This window comes from Urocitellus parryii, chromosome 5, assembly GCF_045843805.1.
Source record: "Urocitellus parryii isolate mUroPar1 chromosome 5, mUroPar1.hap1, whole genome shotgun sequence".
In the NCBI taxonomy this organism is placed as follows: Eukaryota; Metazoa; Chordata; class Mammalia; order Rodentia; family Sciuridae; genus Urocitellus; species Urocitellus parryii.
In genome coordinates, this window is record NC_135535.1 from 65,762,449 (window position 1) to 65,784,757 (window position 22,309).

General features: G+C 38.6%; 1 protein-coding gene and 1 pseudogene across 8 annotated transcripts in view; one reads left to right on the forward strand and one right to left on the reverse strand.

Annotated features, from left to right (window-relative positions):
* Larp4 (La ribonucleoprotein 4) overlaps nt 1-19,708 on the reverse strand; it is a 71,645-nt gene extending 51,937 nt beyond the window's left edge. For 6 of the 8 annotated variants that reach the window (XM_077799315.1, XM_077799318.1, XM_077799316.1 and 3 more), the window contains exon 1: nt 19,563-19,708. In XM_077799315.1, coding sequence (XP_077655441.1) covers nt 19,563-19,580 — 18 coding nt within the window. In that variant the 5' untranslated portion in view covers nt 19,581-19,708. Of the gene's footprint in view, nt 1-19,131; nt 19,188-19,374; nt 19,432-19,562 lie in introns of those variants that run through there. The other 2 variants (XM_077799319.1, XM_077799320.1) reach the window with 2 other exon arrangements.
* LOC113195527 (U6 spliceosomal RNA) lies at nt 10,973-11,069 on the forward strand (annotated as a pseudogene).
* Nucleotides 19,709-22,309: the final 2,601 nt, after the last annotated feature.

Consider the following 22,309-nt stretch of genomic DNA (forward strand, 5'->3'; position numbering starts at 1 on the left):
TTTAATGTGTTCAATTCCCAGTACTAAAACAAAAACAAACAAAAAAACAAAGAGCTAAGGCATTAGAGAAGGGCTGGCCAAAATAATATGACTCGGATTATGGGGAGAAACAGCAAATATTTCAACAGTTGAACCCAGAGTCTGGCCCAGTGGTTAATTCCAGCTACTGGAGGTTGAGTAAGAAGGATCACTTGAGCCCAGGACCATAAAACCAGCCTGGGCAACACTGAGAGCTCTGGCTCAAAAGCAAATAAAATGGGCCCAGAATGGTGGCACATGCCTGTTATCGTGGGAGGATGAAGCAGGAGGACTGCAAGTTCAAAGCCAGCCTCAGCAACTTAAGGAGAAGGTCCGGTCTAAAAATAAAAAAAGGCTGGGGATGTGGCTCAGTAGTTAAATGCCCCAGGGTTCAATATGTAATACCAAAAATGTTAATCATAAGTAAAAATAAATTAAAAAGCTGAACTCCAAAAACAGAAAGGACCTCTCCCATACCAATGTAGAGTCAAAGTTAAAATGGGTAAGTTCCAGCCAGGCATGGTAGCACACATCTGTAATCCCAGAGACTTGGAAGGCTAAGGAAGGAGGATTACAAATTCAAGGCTAGCCTCAGAAAAATTAAGGCTCTAAAAAACTCAATGACTCCCTGAACCAACACTAAAAATAAAAAGGGGTGGGGATGCAAAGTGCCTTTGGGTTCAATCCCCAGAACTGAACAAAAACAACAAGTTCCCCCTTCTCTGGGAAAGCTTTCTTCACCATCTTCCTCATTCTACTTTGTGTACCCTGTCTAAACTACAGACCATTAAAAACTACAGTTCTGGGTCACCGAGGATCAACAGACAAGACATGCTACCTTATTATCTCTATGGGTAAGTACTTTCTGATTGATTTTTTTAAGACTTCAGTTTTTATTTATTTACTTATTTATTTTTATTTATTTATTTATTTATTTTTTATATTTTTATTTTTTTTAGTTCTCGGCAGACACAACATCTTTGTTGGTATCTGGTGCTGAGGATCGAACCCGGGCCGCACGCATGGCAGGCGAGCGCGCTACCGCTTGAGCCACATCCCCAGCCCCAGTTTTTTTTTTTTTAAAGTGGCCTGAGTTTACTTTTTTTGGGGGAGGGGGGTACTATGGATTGAACCCAGGGGTACTTAACTACTGAGCCACATCCACAGCCCTTTTTTTTAATTTTCAATTTTTAGACAGAGTCTTGCTAAATTGTTTAGTGCATCACAGTTGCTGAGGCTGATCTTAAACTTGCAATCTTCCTGCATTAGCCTCTGATTTGCTGGGATTACAGGCGTGTGCCACCACATCCAGCTTATTAAACTCTTTTTTTTTTTACTATGGAGTGCTTCTTGGCTTTTGGTTTCAGGGCTGCAAGAAACTTTTACAATATAATCAAAACCATTAACTAAGCTTGGCACAGTGGTGCACGCCTATAATCCTAGCAGACTCAGGAGACTGAGGCAGAAGATCATGAGTTCAAAGCTAGCGTCAGTAAAAGTGAGGTGCTAAGCAACACAGTGATACCCTGTCTCTAAATAAAAATAAAAAAGAGCTGGGGATGTGGCTCAATGGTCAAGTGCCCCTGAGTTGTATCCCTCCCCCAAACAAACAAAAAATGCCCCCATTAACTAAATGTGAAAATTTTCAGAGAAGCAGAAGCATCTCTAGTAGCACCATAAACAATTACATCATCATCTTGGTTTAGAGATGTTAATTCACAATTCCCTCATATCAATTACATAAGGAAGGCAACAGACTTTTATATAGTCCCACTAGGACAGACATGTCCCACATTATTTTTTTTTAATTTTTGTTTTTGGGTACCAGGTATTGAATTCAGGGGCATTCGGCCACTGAGCCACATCCCTACCACTATTTTGTATTTTATTAGAGACAAGGTCTCACTGAGTGCTTAGTGCCTCGCTAAATTGCTGAGGCCAGCTTTAAACTCGTGATCCTCCTGTCTCAGCTTCCAGAGCCTCTGGAATTACAGGAATGCACCACCTTGCCTTGCTAACCCAGCTCCCCTTTTATATTTGATTTTGAGACAGGGTTTAGCTAAGCTGCTTAGGTCCTTACTACTATGATGTTGTGGCTCAACACTTGCGATCCTCCTGCTTCTGCCTCCTGAGCAGCTGGGAGTACAAGTGTGTGCCACCACACCCGGCCAAGATATTATTTTTAACTTTTTGGGTATGTGTGTGAAATGGGGGGGGGCACTGAGGAATAAACCCAGGGGTGCTTTAACCACTGCGCCACATTTCCAGCCCTTTTTGTTTTTTAAGTATTTTTATTTTTAGTTGTTGATGGACCTTTATTTTATTTACTTATATGCAGTCCGAGAATTGAATCCAGTACCTCACATGTACTAGGCAAGCGCCCTACCACTCAGCCACAACTCCAGCCCCTAGCCCTTTTTAATATTTGAGTCAAGGTCTCACAAAGTTGCTTAGGGCCTTGCTAAGTTGCTGAGGCTGGCTTTGAACTTACAATCCTCCTGCCTCAGCCTCCCAAGTTGCTGGGTGCCAAGTAGCACTTTTAGAAAGCAAGTCCTCTTTGTAAGTGTTACTATACAGGCAAGTAAATGCTGTACCAAAGGGTGTTTTTTTTTTTTTTTGCTTTGTACCTGGGATTGACCTCAGGGACATTCTACCACTGAACCACATCCCCAGTCCTATTTTTGATAGGGTCTCACTGAGTCACTTAGCGCCGCACTTTTGCTGAGGCTGGCTTTGAACTTGTTATCCTCCTGCCTCAGCCTCCCCAGCCACTGAGATTATAGGCGCATGCCGCTGTGCCTGGCCCAAAGGTATTTTTAATCAAAGAGGTATCAGAATCTTCTCTGGCTAAATTAAACAGGAAATTTACTAAAAGTTAGCATCATTACCACTATGTCACTGGAAAGGCAAAGATAAAGAAAATCACTCTCTCTGCCACCACTAAACACTAAATGCCATGATTCAAATCTGTTAAAACCTTTACTACTGACAGTGTCAAATTATCAGGAATTCAATCTGGCAACTATTACCTCTACTTTAAGCTGACCATCCCCTACTGCACCCCTGACCACAAGTGGAAGTTATAAATAGAATCCTCACTTCCTTAGACACTTTCTTTTTTTTTTTTAAGAGAGAGAGAGAGAGAGAGAGAGAGAGAGAGAGAGAGGAGAGAATTTTAATATTTATTTATTTATTTTAGCTCTCAGCAGACACAACATTTTTGTTTGTATGTGGTGCTGAGGATTGAACCCGGGCAGGACGCGCTACCGCTTGAGCCACATCCCCAGCCCCTCCTTAGACACTTTCAAAGAGAAGTCATCTATAGCTATGTCCAACTTTGGTTCAGAGGTCACATGCCCACATCCATCTAGGTAGAAAACAACCCGAGAATTTGAGTTTGACTTTTTGCTGGAGAGGCTAATTAATATTTTGGGCATTTCAGCAAATGTAGAAAACTAATAAAACATTTGGAGGCCCCAAGTATGGCAAATATTTATTTATTTATTTATTTTTAAAGAGAGAGTGAGAGAGGAGAGAGAGAGTGAGAGAGGAGAGAGAGAGAGAGAGATTTTTTTTTAATATTTATTTTTTAATTCTCGGCGGACACAACATCTTTGTTGGTATGTGGTGCTGAGGATCGAACCCGGGCCGCACGCATGCCGGGCCGCACGCATGCCAGGCGAGCGTGCTACCGCTTGAGCCACATCCCCAGCCCCGGCAAATATTTATTATAAGAGGTTAAGACTAACCAAGCATGGATGCAGTCTTGAAATCCTTGGGACCTGGGAGGCTACAGTAAAAGAACTGTAAGTTCAAGGTCAGCCTCAGGAACTTATGGAGACTCTCAGAAACTTAAGATTCTGTCTTAAAATTAAAAAGGATTGTGGATGCAGCTCAGTGGTAAAGTGACCAATGCAATCTCTAGTACCAAAAATAAAAAAACAAAAACAATGACAAACTAAGGATAATATTTAACATACAAAATATGTCATTTGTAATTATCCAAATATCCAAAAAGTAGCAAAAAAAAAAAAAAAAATCCCATGTCTTTTGCTGATGGGACAGACTAACATTACAATATTTAATAATAAGTCAAAATAACGAATAGAAAAATGCCTTTCCAGGATCATGCTACTCATAAATCTGAAGTGTGAAACATGTTTCTTGCTATGGGCATTGATGGGGGAGGGATGAGGAAAGCAAAAGAGGAAGTACTGAGGACTGAAATGGAGCATATTATGTTTTTTTTTTTTTTTTTTTAAAGAGAGAGTGAGAGAGGAGGGGGGGGAGAGAGAGAGAGAGAGAAAGAGAAAGAAATTTTTTTTAATATTTATTTTCTAGTTCTCGGCGGACACAACATCTTTGTTGGTATGTGGTGCTGAGGATCGAACCCGGGCCGCACGCATGCCAGGCCAGCGCGCTACCGCTTGAGCCACATCTCCAGCCCATTTTGACATATTTTTAAAAGCATAAAACATAATATGCCGGCTGGGGATGTGGCTCAAGCGGTAGCGCACTGGCCTGGCATGCGTGCGGCCCGGGTTCGATCCTCAGCACCACATACCAACAAAGATGTTGTGTCCGCCGAGAACTAGAATATTAAAAAAAATTCTCTAAAAAAAAAAAAAAGTCAAAATGAACCCCACTATGTATAATTATAATGCACTTTAAAAAAATAAAGGGCTGGGGATGTGGCTCAAGCAGTAGCGCGCTCGCCTGGCATGCGTGCGGCCAGGGTTCGATCCTCAGTACCACATCCAAACAAAGATGTTGTGTCCGCTGAAAACTAAAAAATAAATATTGAAAAATAATCTCTCTCTCCTCTCTCACTCTATCTTTAAAAATAAATAAATAAATAAATAAATAAATAAAATGTAAGATCTATGGCATTTTGTAAGATATACTCTAAAAGCCACTACTGTATAAGAAGACATATGTAAAGTTGTATTCAGCAAGCACTGACTCCATGAGTAAAAAACTGAAAACAACCAAAATGCCCATTTAAGAATGAATAGTTGGGTTGGGGTTGTGGCTCAGAGGTAAACATGCATGTGGCACTGGGTTCCATCTTCAGCACCACATACAAATAAAGATTGTGTCCACCTAAAACTAAACAAATTAAAAAATAAATAAAAAAGAATGAATAGTTAACACATCAATGTTTATAGCAACTTAATTTACAATAGCTAAACTATGGAACCTACCCAAGTGCCCTTCAACAGATGAATGGATAAAGAAACTGTGGTATATATACACAATAGAATATTACTCAGTCTTAGAGAAGAATGAAATTATGGCATTTGCCCATAAATGAATGGAACTGGATAATATTGTGCTAAGTGAAATAAGACAACCCAAAAGAAGCAAAGGCCAAATGTTTTCTCTGACATGTGGATACTAATTCATAATGGGGAGTGGAGTACGCCCTAAGGGCAAATAGAAGTACTTTGGATTAGACAAAGCGGAGTGAAGGGAGGGGAGGGGCTATGAGGGTAGGAAGGAAAAATAGAATGAATCAGACATTATCACCCTATGTGCATATATGATTACACAACCAGTGTAACTCTACATCATGTACAACCAGAAGAAAGAGAAGTTACACTCCATTTATATATATGTCAAAATGCCTACTCTCGGGCTGGGGATATAGCTCAGTTGGTAGAGTGCTTGCCTCGCATGCACAAGGCCTTGGGTTCAATCCCCAGCAACACACACACACCAAAAAAAAAAAAAAAAAAAAACCTACTAAAAAATGCATTCTGTCATGTATACTAATTAGGACAAAAAATGAATGGTTAAAAATGTGGTTTAACATGAGAGACTATAAGAGTTTGTTTTCTATGAGGCCTTTATCTTGGCTTTGCTTTCCATTATTTCAATTACCCTTGGACAACAGCATTCCAAAAATATGAAATGGAAAAGTGCAGAAATGTCTTGAAATTATGAAGTTGAGTTTCATGATGAAATCCTGCACCTTCCGCATGGTATGTGAATCATCCCTTTGTCCAGCATACCTACTCTAGATATGCTATCCTTTAGTCACTTCATTATTGACTGTGTTATCAGATTAATGTTATCAGATCAACTGTAGAAGTTCATGTTCAATGTGTTCAAAAACATCCCTTATTTAATATTGGCTCCAAACCACAAGACTGGTAATGCTGGCAATTCATACATGTCAAAGTTAAAAGGTGAAGGTTCTTTTTAAGGGGGGGGGGGAACCCCACAATCATATGCTGAGGTTGTTAAGATGTACAGTGTAAGATGATATTTTGAGAGACCATATTCACAATTTTTTTTTTTTTGGTCTGTGCATGTTGTACTGGCGATTTAACCCAGGGTTTCACACATGCAGTGCTACATCTCCTTCTGTTTTTATTTTTTGAGACAAGGTCTCACTGAGTTGCTGAGGCTGACCTTGACCTGGCAATCCTCTGGCCTCAGCTTCACTAGGACCTGGGATCACAGGTATGCATATTACAGGTATGCACTAAGTAAATTTGTGTTCCAATTATAAATTAAATTTCATCTTAGGTATATGTGCATAGGAAAAAATATAGTAAAAATAGTATCTGGTATTGTCTGCAGTTTCAGGCTATTCACTAGGGGTTTTGGAATGGCCTTCTATGGATAAAAGAGGACTACAGAAATATGACAAGTATGGTAAGTCATATTGTTCAAAGAAAAAAAATCAAGTTGCAAAACAATGAGCACTCTTCTGTTGTTGGCTGCTTTTTTTTTTTTTTTGTACTGGGGGTTCAGCCCTGGAGTGCTTTCCCACTGAGCTACATTCCTAGCCTATTTTTTTATATTTAATTTTATTTTTTAATATTTATTAGCTTTAGGTGGACACAATATCTTTATTTTGTTTTTATGTGGTGCTGAGGATCGAACCCAGTGCCTCACAAGTGTGCTACTACTTAATCCGTATCTCCAGCCCCCTTTTTTATTTTTTTTTAATTTGAGAGAAGGTCTTGCTAAATTGCTTAGATCCTCACTAAGTTGCTGAAGCTGATCTCGAACTGGAGATCCTCCTGCCTCCGCCCCCTAGAATTGTTGAGATACAATAAGCATTTATTTATTTATTTTGCGGGGTGGCATTTGGTAGCAGGGATTGAACCTAGGGCGCTTAACCACTGAACCACATCCCCAGTCCTTTTTTTATTATTACTAATTTTTTTTAAAATAAATGACAGCAGAATGCATTACAATTCTTACTACATATATACAGCACAATTTTTCACATCTCTGGTTGTATATAAAGTAGTTGACAACGAATTCACATCTTCATACATGTACTTTGGATAATGATGTCCATCACATTCCACCATCCTTGCTAACCCTGGCTCCCTCCCTTTCCTTCCCACTCCTCCGCCCTATCTAGAGTTCTCCTATTCTCCCAAGCTCCCCCTCCCTACCCCACTATGAATCAGTCTCCTTATATCAGAGAAAACTTTCGGCATTTGTTTTTTGGGGGGATTGGCTAACTTCACTTAGCATTATCTTCTCCAATGCATCCATTTACCTGCAAATCCCCAGTTCTTTTTTTTGAGAGAGAGAGAATTCTTTTTTTTTTTAATATTTTTTAGTTTTTGGCAGACATAACACCTTTGTTTGTGGAGCTGAGGACCGAACCCAGGCCGCAAGCTTGCCAGACGAGCACACTACCGCTTGAGCCACATCCCCAGCCCCCCAGTTCTTTTTTAAATTTTGAGACAGGTTCTCTCTTTAAGTTGCTTAGAGCCTTGCTAAATTGCTGAGGTGGCTTTGAACTTGTGATCCTTCTGCCTTAGCCTCCTGAGATGCTGAGATTACAGGCATGCGTCACTTCACCCAGCTACAATAAGCATTTATTTTTAAATTTAATTTTCTGTAAATAATGCACCAGCATAGAATGAAGACCAAAAAAAAAAAAAAAATCACTAGTTACCTACTAATATTTTTTATTTTTGTTTGTGCTTTTCTGCTCCCCCCCCACTTAAAATTTTATGCTTTTAAAATTTAAAAAAAATTGTATGCATTTTTAATAATTTATATTTATGGTATAAACATGTTTTGAAACATGTATATGGTGAGGAATGGCTAGCTTATATACACACACTTCTCTACACTCTCTATTTTTATTTGTGTGATGATATTACTTTAAAAAAATAATTACACACATATAACAACACATAGCCAGGTATGATAATGAATGCCTATAATCCCAGCTGCTCTGAAGGCTGAGGCTAGAGAACTTTGATTTCCAGGCCAGCCTCTGCAATTTAGCAGAGGGGTGGGGGTATGGCTCAACAATAGAACACCCAGCTTCATTTCCCAGAGCCTCCTCCGCCAAAAAAGACAAGTTTAACACACAAAAAAATTAAAATTTACCCAACTGGAAAAACTATTCTTCATTAGTGACATGACTATTGTTTTTTTTTAATTGTTGGTTGTTCAAAACATTACATAGTTCTTGATATATCATATTTCACACTTTGATTAAAGTGGGTTATGAACTCCCATTTTTACCCCGTATACAATTTGCAGAATCACATCAGTTACACTTCCATTGATTTACATATTGCCATACTGGTGTCTGTTGTATTCTGCTGCCTTTCCTATCCTCTACTATCCCATGACTATTGTTTTTAAAGATGAAAGCTTATAAAGTTTACCAATTGGTAAGGAAAGCACAAACAAATAAAAGGACAATTCACAAAAGGGAGTACCCAAAAAGCTAATATACATGGAAAACTGTTCAATCTCACTATGCACTGAGGAAATGTAAAAATCAATTTTCTCATTTTAACCTATATATGGAGTTTTACAAATGTCTTAATGCTAACAAAGATGCAGTAAATTGGGCATTCATAAAAACTGTTTAAACAATTCTGGAAAGCAATTCATCAACAATGATACTAACAACTCCAACATGTTCATACCTAAACCTTCTATGTGAATTTCAGTCAAAATGTTTATTCTACAAGAGTGTTTCTTGTAGAATCATTCTAAACTGGAAACTGAAAATATTCAACAAATACCAAGCAAGTGCTCTACCACTGAGTAATAAAGACTTCTATCAAAATTCTTTATAGGCCAGGCATGTTGGCACACACCTGTAATTTCAGCAGTTCAAGGGTGAGACAGGTGGATCACATAAAGACCCTCCACAACTTAACAAGACCCTGTCTCAAAATAAAAAAAGACTGGGGATGTAGCTCAGTGGTGAAAGTATCCCTGTTTTCAATCCCTAGTAAAAATGAAACAAAACAAAAATACCTATGCAGAATCAGAAGCCCTTGAAGGTACACAGCTGCAGAAAAACACTTAACCATTAAAAGATGTAAAAACTGCTCTGAGCTGGGGCTGAGCAGTAGCACACTTGCCTGACGCATGTGAGGCACTGGGTTCTATTCTCAGCACCGCATATAAATAAATAAAGATCTGTCAACAACTTAAAAAAATATATTTAAAAAACCCCTGCTTTAAGTATACACTGAAACTATCTGTCAGCATACACATGGTATGCAAGCATACAAACTCAAGACACTCAACAAAAAATATCCACACTATCCCTAAAGGGAGACAGATCAACTACCATTCCTTCCCCCAACCTCCACCAACACCTCTATTTCTAAGTAATATATGTCACTCCCAAATAAGAGCAGTCTAAATTACTGGACCATTTAATGCAAAATCCTATCTGGAGAGCAAAGGAAAAAAGGGAAACAGTAAATTCTTATCAAAATGATTATCTCCTTGTTCCAAGATCAGTTTTAAGGTAATAAGTAGAACAAAGTGATAGTGAAGAGTCACTATAAATATGGTAAACCCATCTCTTTGGCTATACATAACCTTTTACTTACCTATTTACTATCAGAAATCCCATGCCACTTAACCCCATAAATGCTGTAAAACAGAAATAAAATATGTAAAATTGGTTAAACTGACTTGCCCCAAGGCAGATCAGTCTATCCAGGTTCAGTTTTTTGGTTTTTGTTTTGTCTTGTTTTTAAATACTTTTTTAGTCATTGATGGACCTTTATTTATTTATAAGTGGTGCTGAGAATTGAACCCAGGGCCTCACATGTACCAGGGAAGTGCTCTGCCACTGAGCCACAACCCAAGCCCCCACCAAGTTCAGTTTTTATCTCTAAGATTAACAGGGCCATGACATTTAAGGTACTTATTAAGACCCCCACATACACCAATGAAAAACAAAATGTCATTTCATCTAGTATAACTTCAGTTTTACAGAAAGACAGGAGTACTTTATGAAAGTAAAAATTTAAAAAGTGGGAATTCTTCACTCAGAGAATAATAACACTTCAGAAACAATTCATCTTCATTAATAATCTGTTAAATACTATCACCATCCATATTTTACAGATAAGGAAAAGGTTACCTCACCTCACCTTAAGGTAAAATATCACACCCACAGTGACACAACTAATAAGACTGAGCCAGGATCTGATCCTAGGTATTCTGGAGCGTCCATGCTCTTGATCATTATACTCATTACCTGAGAGGACCCTTTAAGCCAGTTATACTATATAGGAATATTATAAATCTCCTCTCCTTGCCAAATGGTCTCTGGCCCCAGTTGTGCCTAGAGTGACTAATGATCCAGAAGAAACAGACACAGAAAACAGCCACCAGATAAGAACTAGAATTCCCAGGGCAGAAGTCACTTGGGATCTGCCATAATTTCTACTCTAGGGCAAAGGTACTGTTAAATTTCATTTGAAGAAAAAAATAACATTCATGGTAGCCTACGTAACAGAATTTACCCAATCACAAAATATTTATCCTAATCTCAAATTGTTTTGTCTGTTAACTCCATGATGGCAGTGACCTAATCTATGGTTTATTGCTCTCTGGCACTTTCAACAGTGACCAGAACATAGGAGACCCACAAGAAATTTTGTTTAATGAATCAATACAAGTACATACTAGTCAGTGTTTCTCAAACTTTAATATGCTTAAGATTTACCAAAGGAATGATACAGAAAAGATTAGCATGGCCCCTGCACAGGATGACACAAATTCGAGAAGCATTCCAAAAATAAACAAATAAATAAACCCAAAAAATGAAAAAAGAAAAAACCAGATTCACCAAAGGGAGACAGCAGAGGTGTACGCCTGAAATACTAGTGGCTTCGGAGGCTAAGGCAGGAGGTTCAAAAGTTCAAAGCCAGCCTTAGCAACTCAGTCAAGACCTTGTCTCAAAATAAAAACCAAAAAGGGCTGAGAATTTAGCTCAGTGGGAGAGGGGCCCTAGGTTAAATCTCCAGTGTTTCTCTCTCCCTCCTTCTCTCTCTCTCTCTCTCTGAAACACACACACACACACACACACACACACACACACACACAGAATCAAGGCTCACTCATCATTCACTGTCAAAGAACACCTGAGTTTATTTGCTAATAAAGCCATTGCCACTGAACCTTAGAGGAAAATATGCAAATTATATCCCCAAATCTTCAGATGGAATCTGTCAACTGTTCAAAAAACAGGGTATGGTAGCACACCCCAATAATACCAGCTACATCAGGAAACTGAAGCAGGATGATCACAATTTCAAGGTCAGCTTGGGCAATTTAGTAAGATCCTGTCTCAAAATAAAAAATATAAAGGGCTGGAGTCAAGCACAGTGGGACACACTCAGTAATCCCAGTATCTGGGAGGTTGAAGCATGAAGATCACAAGTTCTGGGCCGGGCTCAGTAATTCAGCAGAAGATCCTAAACAACTTATCAAGATACTGTCTCAAAATAAAAATAAAAGGACTGGGGATGTAGCTCAGTGGTAAAGCACTTGGCTACCTGTATGAAGTCTTGGGTTCAGGTCCCAGTACCACCAAACAAACAAAAAACACTAAAAACAAAAATGTAAGCCTCTCTATATTAGTAGCACTTTTGGTGGGTCTTGAATTGCTAGGAAAACATTATAAAGTTACACATTTCTCTCTAGAAAGTTCTACAGAAAACTCATGAATCCTCTTAATAAAGAATAATAAAGTTCTTAGTAAAGAACTTTAGCTGCTAGTATTCTAGCTACTTGGGAGGCTGAGAGGAGAATCAAAAGTTCTAGGCTAGCCTCAACGATTTAGCAATACCCTGTCTTAAAATGAATGAATACACCTATTTAAGATAGAGGATAAAATAGATAGGACCAGGGATGTAGCTCAGTGGAAAAGAACCCTGGGTTCAATCCCCAGTACAATTAAATATTGGGGGGGGGGAGTTGTGGATGTAATCCTGTTACCCCCCCCACCAAATCTAGCATTAGCAATTAAATAGATTAGGATAGTCTTCAAATTCTGAGCCTTTACTTCAATTGGTAAGCTGAGAGACCAATCGGATAAAGCTGATAAATTCTGTTACAAATGAACTTAACTAACCTCCAACCTCAAATGATCAAATAATCATTTTCAGGAATTTTTTTTTTAATTCCTGTAGTGACTATTAAGCCAGCAAACCCTTAGTTACTTTAAATGTAAACAACCAGAAAATGGAGATGAGAATTTACCTTTCATATGTATATACTGAACCAGCAATCACAAAAAGAATGCTTATGATTCTAAAAGCTTTAATGTAACTATCAATCCTCTTAATAACCCCCCCAGATATATATTAATATTATCCTGATGTAACAGTACACTATCTTCAATTTACAGGTAGGAAACTGAGAAACTTGCCCACAGGCATACATCTACAAAGTGATCCAGTCTAAGCAGGAAGTTAGCCTGGTCCCAGATTCACTTTTTGTTTTAAGATGGGTCTCACTAGGTCAACCAGGCTGGTTTCAAATTCCTTGGCTCAGGTGATCTTCCTGCTTTAGCTTCCCTAGTAGTTAAAACTACAGGTATGGGCCGCCTTGCCCAGTGTACATATTTTTAACCATTCTTTTATACAACCTTGCATATGAATGTCTTATATTATTCAGTAACTGCCTTCCTATTTTTTCCCTCCATCCAACTCAAAAGCCTAGAATAAACTCTAACCCCAGTAACCCAAGAGGCTGAGGTAGGATTATAAGTTCAAAGACAGCCTTAGCAACTCAATGAGACCTTATTTCTAAATAAAATACAAAAAAGGATTGAGGATGTGGCTCAGTAGTTAAGTTCCCTGGGTTCAATCCCCAGTACAAAAAAAGAAAAAAAAAATCCAGTGGCTTCTGGAAGGCAACTGCTTAGGTATCAGTAATTTATATACCAATACAGTGCCGAGGATTAAATGATATTAAGCCCTTACCCAGATTATTATAAAACTTAATATATAAATACTGTAAGCACCACAAACACAACTGTCAGAATACAGATAAAAACAAATTACAGGGCTATGGTTGTGGCTCAGTGGTAGAACACTTACCTAGCATGTGTGAGGCACAGGGTTCAATTCTCAGCACAGCATATAAATAAAAAGTCCACTGACAACTTAAAAATTACATACACATATTTATATATAAAGAACAAATGACAGGATTATACCTGCCTCAGGTCATAGAATTAACATTTGAACCTAGGATCCCCAAAGTCTTACAGAAAACAATGCATCATACAAAATATTCACAATGTTTTCAAGAAAACTAAAAACCTGCCTCCAGTATTAAACTTTAAAGAAAACAAAACAAAGCACAGATAACAGTTATGATACATCAAAACACTAAGAACTCTATCAAAGCCAAAAGGTCACTTTCCATTTTCACTGAAGGATATTCAAAGATTAAAAAAAAAAAAAAAACCCAAACAACAAAAAACAACATTCTTTTTTTAATAACTTGACAATGATACCTGGATTAATAATTTTGGGCAGGATACTGGGGATTGAACTCAGGGGCACTCAACCACTGAGCTACAATCCCCAGCCCTATTTTGTATTTTATTTAGAAACAGGGTTTCACAGTTGCTTAGCACTTTGCTTTTGCTGAGGCTGGCTTTGAACTCGCAATCCTCGTGGGTCAGTCTCTTGAACCACTAAAAAATTCTTAACTTTCTCTATTTTGTACTCCTGTGCAACAAAGACTCAGACTCCATTTCTAATTACAGGGTCAAAATCTTGTTTTAAGCTCCAAGGTAGAAAACCAAAATTACATATTTGAAATGTTCCTGTTTAATATCAAGGATTACTTCCATTAGCTAAGAAATATGAAACTGGCAGTCAGCACAAATTCAAATCAACCAAAATATAAAATAGTTGAGTATCAATATTTCTTTCCCTCAGTACTGGGGATTGAAGCTAGGGTACCATACTACTGAGCTACATCCCTAGTCTTTTTTGAGATTAGGGTCTCACTAAATTGCTGAGGCAGATCTCAAACTTGTGATTCTCCTGTGTCAGCCTCCGGAGTGGAGTGGATGACATTACAGGTGTACCCCATCACACCCAGTTGAAGATCAAGGTTACTAACTATTAGGTTGTTTTTTTGTTTTTTTTTTTAAACATACTACCAGCTCCAGTATATAGTCCAAAATTGAACTGTTCAAAACTCACTTATAACTTTCCTTGGCAAAAATTTCACAATTTATTCTTTTTTTTTTTTTTTTTGGTCAGTCAGTGATATCCAATAACTCTAATAATAAAGAAGCTGATGGGAAACAACTGAGTACTTTATTTGGGGCAAAAGGCACAACACTACTAATAATTAACAAAATTATTAAAAATTATCCAGGCAAATATCTTACAACTTATTTCAGAATCTAAAACTAGTAATGTTATTGCCTAAAAAAGCAAGAAAACTTTTTTAACACTGGGTCTCACTATGCTGCCCAGGCTGGTCTCCAACTCCGGAGCTCAAATGATTCTCAAACCTCAGCATCCCCAGTACTGGGGTTACAGGTGCATGGAATCCGCCCAGCTAAAATTTATTTTTTTTATTACATTAAATCCTAGGAAACACAGAAATGAGGAATTACTGTTTAATGAGCAGACAGCTTCATTATCCCAAGATGAAACAAGTTCCGGAGTTGTATGGTTGTAATGGTTGCACAACAATGTGCACATCTTTAAAAATAACAATGAATTGTAAACTTAATAGTTAAAAATGATAAACTTTATATGTATTTTACCATAGTTAAAAATTATCTTGGGGCTGGGGATGTGGCTCAAGCGGTAGCGCGCTCGCCTGGCATGCGTGCCGCCAGGGTTCGATCCTCAGCACCACATACCAACAAAGATGTTGTGTCCGCCGAGAACTAAAAACTAAATAGTAAAAATTAAAAAAAAAAAAAAATTATCTTGGCCAGGAGTGATGGAACACATCTGCAAATCCCTGCAAGTTGGGACACTGAGGCAAGAGAAATTCAAGTTAGAGGCCAGCCTCAACAACTTAATGAGGGAATATGGTCTGAAAAACGATCAACATGTTAACAAAATTACAACCTGTCTCCAGATGCTCAAAAGTTTTAAACAACTTGACAGCACATGGAAGAAGGGCACATATCACTGTTTAAAATACAAAATATGCTGTAAAGGAATTTAAGTCAGGTCACATTTGACAACTTTGTACATTATCCATACTTTTTTCCCCTCTTCCCAGACAGAAACTGTCTCAGAACATAGGTGTCTTCAAAAAACAAAACAAAATACACAAACTACCTTAAATCAAAATAGTCCCTCGATGAAAGAGAAGGTTAAACCAGGTCTGCTGGCATTAAACCCAGTGACCAGGGAGAGTGAGGCAGGAGGATCACAAATTCCAGGCCAGTCTCAGGAACTTAGTGAGACCCTATCTCAAAATAAAAAATAAAAAGGGCTGGGGATATAGCTCAGTGACAAAGTACCCTTGGGTTCAATCCCCAGTACAAAAAAAAGAAAGAAAGAAAAAGAAAAAAAAAGTCCAAGTTTAAAAAAATTGCATATAAGTATTCCTTATCTGCCTTTAGATGTCTATTACAAAATAACTATGATTTATGAGATCTAATTCGAGCTTCAACTTTAATTAGCTATATAATCTTGACAAGTTCTCTGTGCCTTAGTTTCTTTTATCTTTAAGATGGGGATAAGAATACCTCAAAGAGATGTGAAGCTTGAGCGGATATATACATACATATACATATATATATATATATATGCAAAAACATCTAATGTGCCACAAACGTAGGAGGCTGAGACATGGGGATGAAACATTTCCAGACCAGGCCTGGAGCTTTAGCTCAGTGGCAGAGCACTTGCCTAGCATGTGTGAGTCACTGGGTTTGAACCTTAGTACCATATAAAAATAAAATCAAGGCATTCTGTCCATCTATAACTATCCCACCAATTCCAGTTAAAACTATTTAAGTTGGGCGTCTCTTTGGGAAAAAAAATACATGCAAGTAATATTTCAATCACAACCACAGAGGAGTCATGGATCCCAGATTAACTCTGCCAAAGATAATATCCACAAGCAACTTCATTTAATAAAGTGGTTCTTAACCTTTCGTGCCAGACTTCTTTAGTCTGATTGATCTATGGATCTCTTCTCTGAATTTTGTGTATGTGTACATACTAGGGATTGAACCCAGGGGCACTTAATCACACCCCCAGCCGTTTTTATTTTTTATTTCGTGATAGGGCATCTCTAAATTGCTTAGCACCTTGCTAAATTGCAAAGCTGGCTTTGAACTTATGATCTTCCTGTCTCAGACTCCCCAGCCCTTGGGGAGGTGCACCACTACAAACAGGTCTCAGACTCTTTTAAAACACCACCTGAAATATATAGGATTACAAAGCAATCCAGTAATATTGAAATATAGTTATCAAAATATTTTAAAACGTCTAATATGGTAGTGAATGTCCTTTAAGTAAATTTCTAAACATATAAAAAGGAGTAATGAGCATAAACAATATTTCAAGATATCTATAAAACCTCTAATATGAAAAACCTGGTTTTTCTCTTGGTGACAAAGTCACAAACTCTGCTGTCTTCTTTGAATTTAAAAAAATTTTGATTCTTTTCCACCTAGATTCCTGTCAAAAGCTAAGGAAAATAAACAGGCAAGTTTTTTCCTCAAACTCAACCTCAACTAAGGTACTTCTCCAGTTTTATCCAGGAACCTAAATGAAGAATCCTGGCGAGCCAAAGACTTGTATTCTGAAAGCCAGACTTCAGACTTTAGTCCCACCTTATTTACACCTGAATTACTTTAAACATCTAACTTCTGAGCTTTGTTTCCCCTCATTGAGAATAATTCCTGTATCATGAGGTTTTAAGAATCAAATATTAGGAAAATGCCAAATGACCAAAGCGTTATTTTTGAAGATTTTAACACTATATGTTCAGTATCAAATATTTAATCACACTGTTAATCTTCAATAAAACTCATGATATGGGGCTGGGGATGTGGCTCAAGCGGTAGTGCCCTCGCCTGGCATGCGAGCGGCTCGGTTCGGTCCTCAGCACCACATACAAAGATGTTGTGTCTGCCGAGAACTAAAAAAGAAATAAATATTTTAAAAATTCTCTCTCTTAAAAAAAAAAAAACAACTCATGATATGAAGAACTGATTAATAGGAATATTAACTTTACATAATAGTTTAGTAAGATAAGTTAGAGCTGTCTAAACTGGGAAGTGAGGACTGATTTGACATTAGAATCCCCTGAATCTAACTCCCAGGGTTTTTTTGGTTTTTGTTACTGAAGACTGAACCCAGGGGCACCTACCACTGGCCTTTTTGTTTTTTATTTTGAGACAGGGTCTCACTAAATTGCTTAGGATCTCACCAAGTAGCTGAGGCTGGCTTTGAACTTGTGATCCTTCTGCCTCAACTTCCCACACTGCTTGGATTACAGGCTTACCCTAAATTCCAGTTCTACCATTTGCCTCAGTTTCTTTCTTTGTAAAATGCTGCAATATCACTTTAGAGGTACTTACTCAATAAATGCACCTATTACTGAAATTGACAATTAATAACACCAAAGGAATCAATCTAAAACTCTAAAAAGTTTACTTTGGAATTCACGTTGATATAATGCAAACTGCACAATCTTCTGCCTGACAAAACATACATAAACTTAAAACTATGTAGTATTTGCTTGGCATAACATTCCTAAAACAAACTAGCACTGGCTTAAAATCAAATCGGATTTCTTATTGTGAAGAAAACTATGGATTTTAAAAGGATGAACAGGCAGAATGAGTTCAGCAATTTTAAACCTTTTAATGATGTGCTTGGAATATTCCAATGAATGTTTATTATTAATATTGATATACTCTATAGTAGATTTAAACTTAATTGAAAGATCTCTGCGCTGGTGATGTAGCTCAGTGGTTTAGCACTTAACTTTGCCTAGCACGCAAGAAGCCCTGGATTGAATTCCCAGCACCACAGAACAATAAAAATCACTTGACTTATTAGAAATACACTATTAGGTTAAAAGAAAAATACTTTTTTACATTTACTTTCTGTAGGAATACTACGGAATAAAATTCTCCCAGCCCACCACCCCACAAAACACTTTCCACCGGCTGCTCCTAGATCTCAGTCCATTATACAACCTGTAATTTCCTTCCCTCATTGAAAAGCTTCTTTATACCGGCTTGATTAACAAAACCCAAGTTGCGAAGTTGCAGCTTTGCTGGTTGGATGTTTTCACAATATAAGAACAATAAGATCTGGAATCTACTCAAAGTATTAGCTAGGCAGTCAGCTGACGCTCACTGCACACAACAGAAGGACAGAAATGACAGAAATTAAAGTTCGCGTTTGTATAAGGCAGGTACCGCTACTTTGAAACCTAAAATAAGACAAGAGCACACGTTCCAGTTAAAGTAATAAAAGTATTTCTATTGCTCAAATAACAATACAAAAAAAAAAAACCGGCTTTTCCCAGACTACGTTTCTTTCATTCTTGGAATTTTCCTTGTAAAGAGGTTTTATCGGTTCATAGAACCAACCCGCATCACGCAGTCGCCGCCTGAGTAACTTTTACAAAAGGTCAAAGCGGTGCCTTTCAAGACTTCCAGACCTACAGGCTTCCCCTCCGTTCACAGTAACTCGTTTTCACCCATAGAACGTTCCAGAGATTTAGGGACATGGACCGAACAAAATATGGTGGAAACTGCAAAAAAGCTTTTTTTCCCCCAAACACCTAACACTCCCCGCCCCCCGATAAAACTCCAAAACAAACCAAGAAAACACATTTCACCTTCTCCCTCCGGGGTCCCACATGTTGCTCGCCTTCCTCCCAGAGGCACCGCGAGGCCTCGCCTCACTCCCGAGAACGCGCCCACCTGATTACCCTTTTCTCCGACAGACTCCGCCCCCCCACCCCCGCCCGTTCGCCTCCTTTAGATCCATATGGGACACTTTTCGCTTCCTCTGATCCTCAAGCCAAACCAGACAAGTCCCCGATACCCCACCTCCAGTCCTCCCGTGGTATGGGCCTCACCCTCACAGCTTCCCAAAGTGTTGGGAGTGCGCAGAGCGGAGCTGCAGGCCTGCACGGCCCAGGTGCTGTGTCAGCCTATCTGCCGGTTCCGCGGCGTGTACGGCCTGGAAAGTCACATGGCGGTGGGACCGGCCGGCGCCTCTACACTCCAGCTCTCCTCAGAGAAAAAGATTACCAAGTCCACTCACCTCCACGAAGAGCAACATGTCTTCCTCCGCTCGGCCCAATCGTTCCCGCCGCCGCGACTCCAACTGGCACGCAGGCCCGAGCCCCACTTGCTAGGATAAGGACACTCGCCTTGCCCCTCCACCCGGCAGTGGACCCGACTCCTCCCCCGCCGTCAGCCGCAGCGGCCCGACCCGCCCAGTCCCGCCTCCCTTGAAACAACAACTCTTTCCGGTTCTAGAGAAAAATTGCTTCCGGGAGAAGAGGAAGCCCTTGGCGCGCTCAACTTTGGCACTACACCTATTCCGCCGGCAGTGTGGAATGTACTATTGTCTGTCTGGGGTCGGGGGAGACTATCAGAAGGAGGCGTCATTCTGTGCCAAGAGATTGAGTAAAAATGTTATTGATGCATTTTATCCCTTGCCAGATAGGTACCACAGCCCTAATAATTTCACAGTTTTCATATTTCAAAATCTAGATCTGATTAGAAGCCGATCTTATGTGTAGTGGAATAATCGCTCAGCCCTGTTGAAAACGTAGTGGCTCGCAGAAAAAGGCAGAGGGGGCGGGGGGGAAGCTGTAGAGTAGTAAAGATGTTAGTACTGCTATTGTATAGTAAATTCTTACTGTGTGCTTGGCAATATACCAAGCATTTTGCGTGAATTAATTTTAAAACAATCCTATGCAATAAATAGTTTTATTTTAGTACACCACTTTACAGTTGAAGGAGCTCTCTGTGGAGGGCGGGTTTCCCTTAGGCACACCTTTAAAGAACTTTGGTCCAGGGTCGCTCTAAGGAGGTCTCCTGATTAACATAATGCATATAATTACACTTAGTCTAGATAGCAACTCCATCGATTTTTCTGCCATACTTAAATAAAATAAAAATTAAGTTTTAAAAATTACCTTTATAATTTTTTGCTAGATTTATCCTTCCCTTACCAGTCCCATGCATACCCTAGTTCAGACACTTGTCTTTTGAAATAATCATGTCTTGATCTTTTCCAATGAATTTTTTTCCATTCCAATTTTTTATTCTTCTCTTTTTGGTACTGGGGATTGAACTCAGGGGCACTTTATAACTGAGCTACATCCCCAGCCCTTTTTATTTTTTATTTCGAGACAGGATTTTGCTAAGTTGCTTATGGCCTCCCTAAATTACTGAGTCTGACTTAGAACTTGCAATCTTCCTGCCTCAACCTCCCAAGTCACTGGGACTATAGGCATGCTCCACTGCGCCCCAGACTCTCCTTCCTTATTTTTAAAAAATCTTCTAAAGTGAAGGTTTCATAATCTCCAAACTGCTGTTACTTGCTTTCAACACCTTGCCAATCTGTTCCCTTGGAATTTCCCTTGTTTAACCTTAAAGGAAACCTCTCACTTTCTCACAAACCAAATTGATTCCATCATCAGATTGTTAGTAACACAGACCCTCCCTAGTCTGATTCCCCAGTAAACTCTCATTGCTTCATCTCATTGATTAGACCAATCTCTTCAATATCCCCCCAGGACACAAACTCATTAGTACTCACCTCCAAAGCCATGACTCAAGGTATCTTCCCTATCTGCAGTGCCTTCATTTGTCAACCAACCATCTCTCTCCATAAAGTTTTCCCAAAGACTCTGTTCTCCACAGATCTCTTCTTCATGTCCCTTTTTGCACTTGATTGTTATATTTTATCTCAAATTGTTTAATTTTTTGTTTTTTAGTTTATTCACAGGAACCTTATATATTCTTCTCAGTTCAGGATAATGATAGCTGCATAATAGTGTCTCAACAAATGCTTGTCGAATGGTTAGAAGAATTTTGAAAGTTTGCTTTACAAAGACTTCATTTCCAATTGCTGATGAATTCCATGCTGCATGAAACATACAAGCAAGAGAGCAGGAGAGAGAGTAATAATGCTAAGTTAGTTTAGTTAACATTTTGGCTGCTTTATGAATGCCTACTGGAATAAGCAATGAGAGAAAAGTTAAGTAAGGCTCTCACACATGAATATTATGATGAACAAAGTACTTAAAGAGGTGAATTGATAATGTCAAGAAATGCTGGATAATGCTGGGAGCAGTGATGCATGTCTGTAATCCCCGTAACTCAGGAAGCTGAGGCAGAATGATCACAAGTTCAAGACCAGCCTCATCAACTTAATGAGACCCTGTCTGAAAATTAAAAATTAAAAGAACTGGGGGGAAAATTAAAAGAACTGGGGTTATAGCTCAATGGTAAAGCACCCCTGGGCTCAATCCCCAATACCATTCCCCAAAAACTAACTAAATAAATAAATGCTGGATAATGATAGGTATTTTAATCAGACCTCATATTTATAAAACTAACTCCTTAATTGTAGTCCTTTCAGAAAACATTATGGAAAAAAAAAAAGAAAACATGAGTTTTCTTTTACATTCATGAGTAAATGAATGAAGTTGGTCTGACAATCAAAGTATTCTGGGGTTTAAAAAAGTTTCCACAAAGACTGGGGAGGTAGCTTAGTTGGTAGAGTGATTGCCTGACATGAGTAAGGCTCTGGGTTCAATCCCCAGCACCACTAAAAAAGAAAAAAAAAAAAGTTTCCACAAGGAAAGATACTGAAAATAATAATGCATCTCTACATTTTACTCAGTTTCTCTGGGAGAACTGATGAAAAATATGCCAAATATGAGAAAAACAAAAATAGAGCATCTGGTTTTGGGAAGTTCACCAAGGAGTGGATAAATAATAGTTATATTTTAATGAGATAAATACTATAATAAAAAATTTACAAGTGATTTG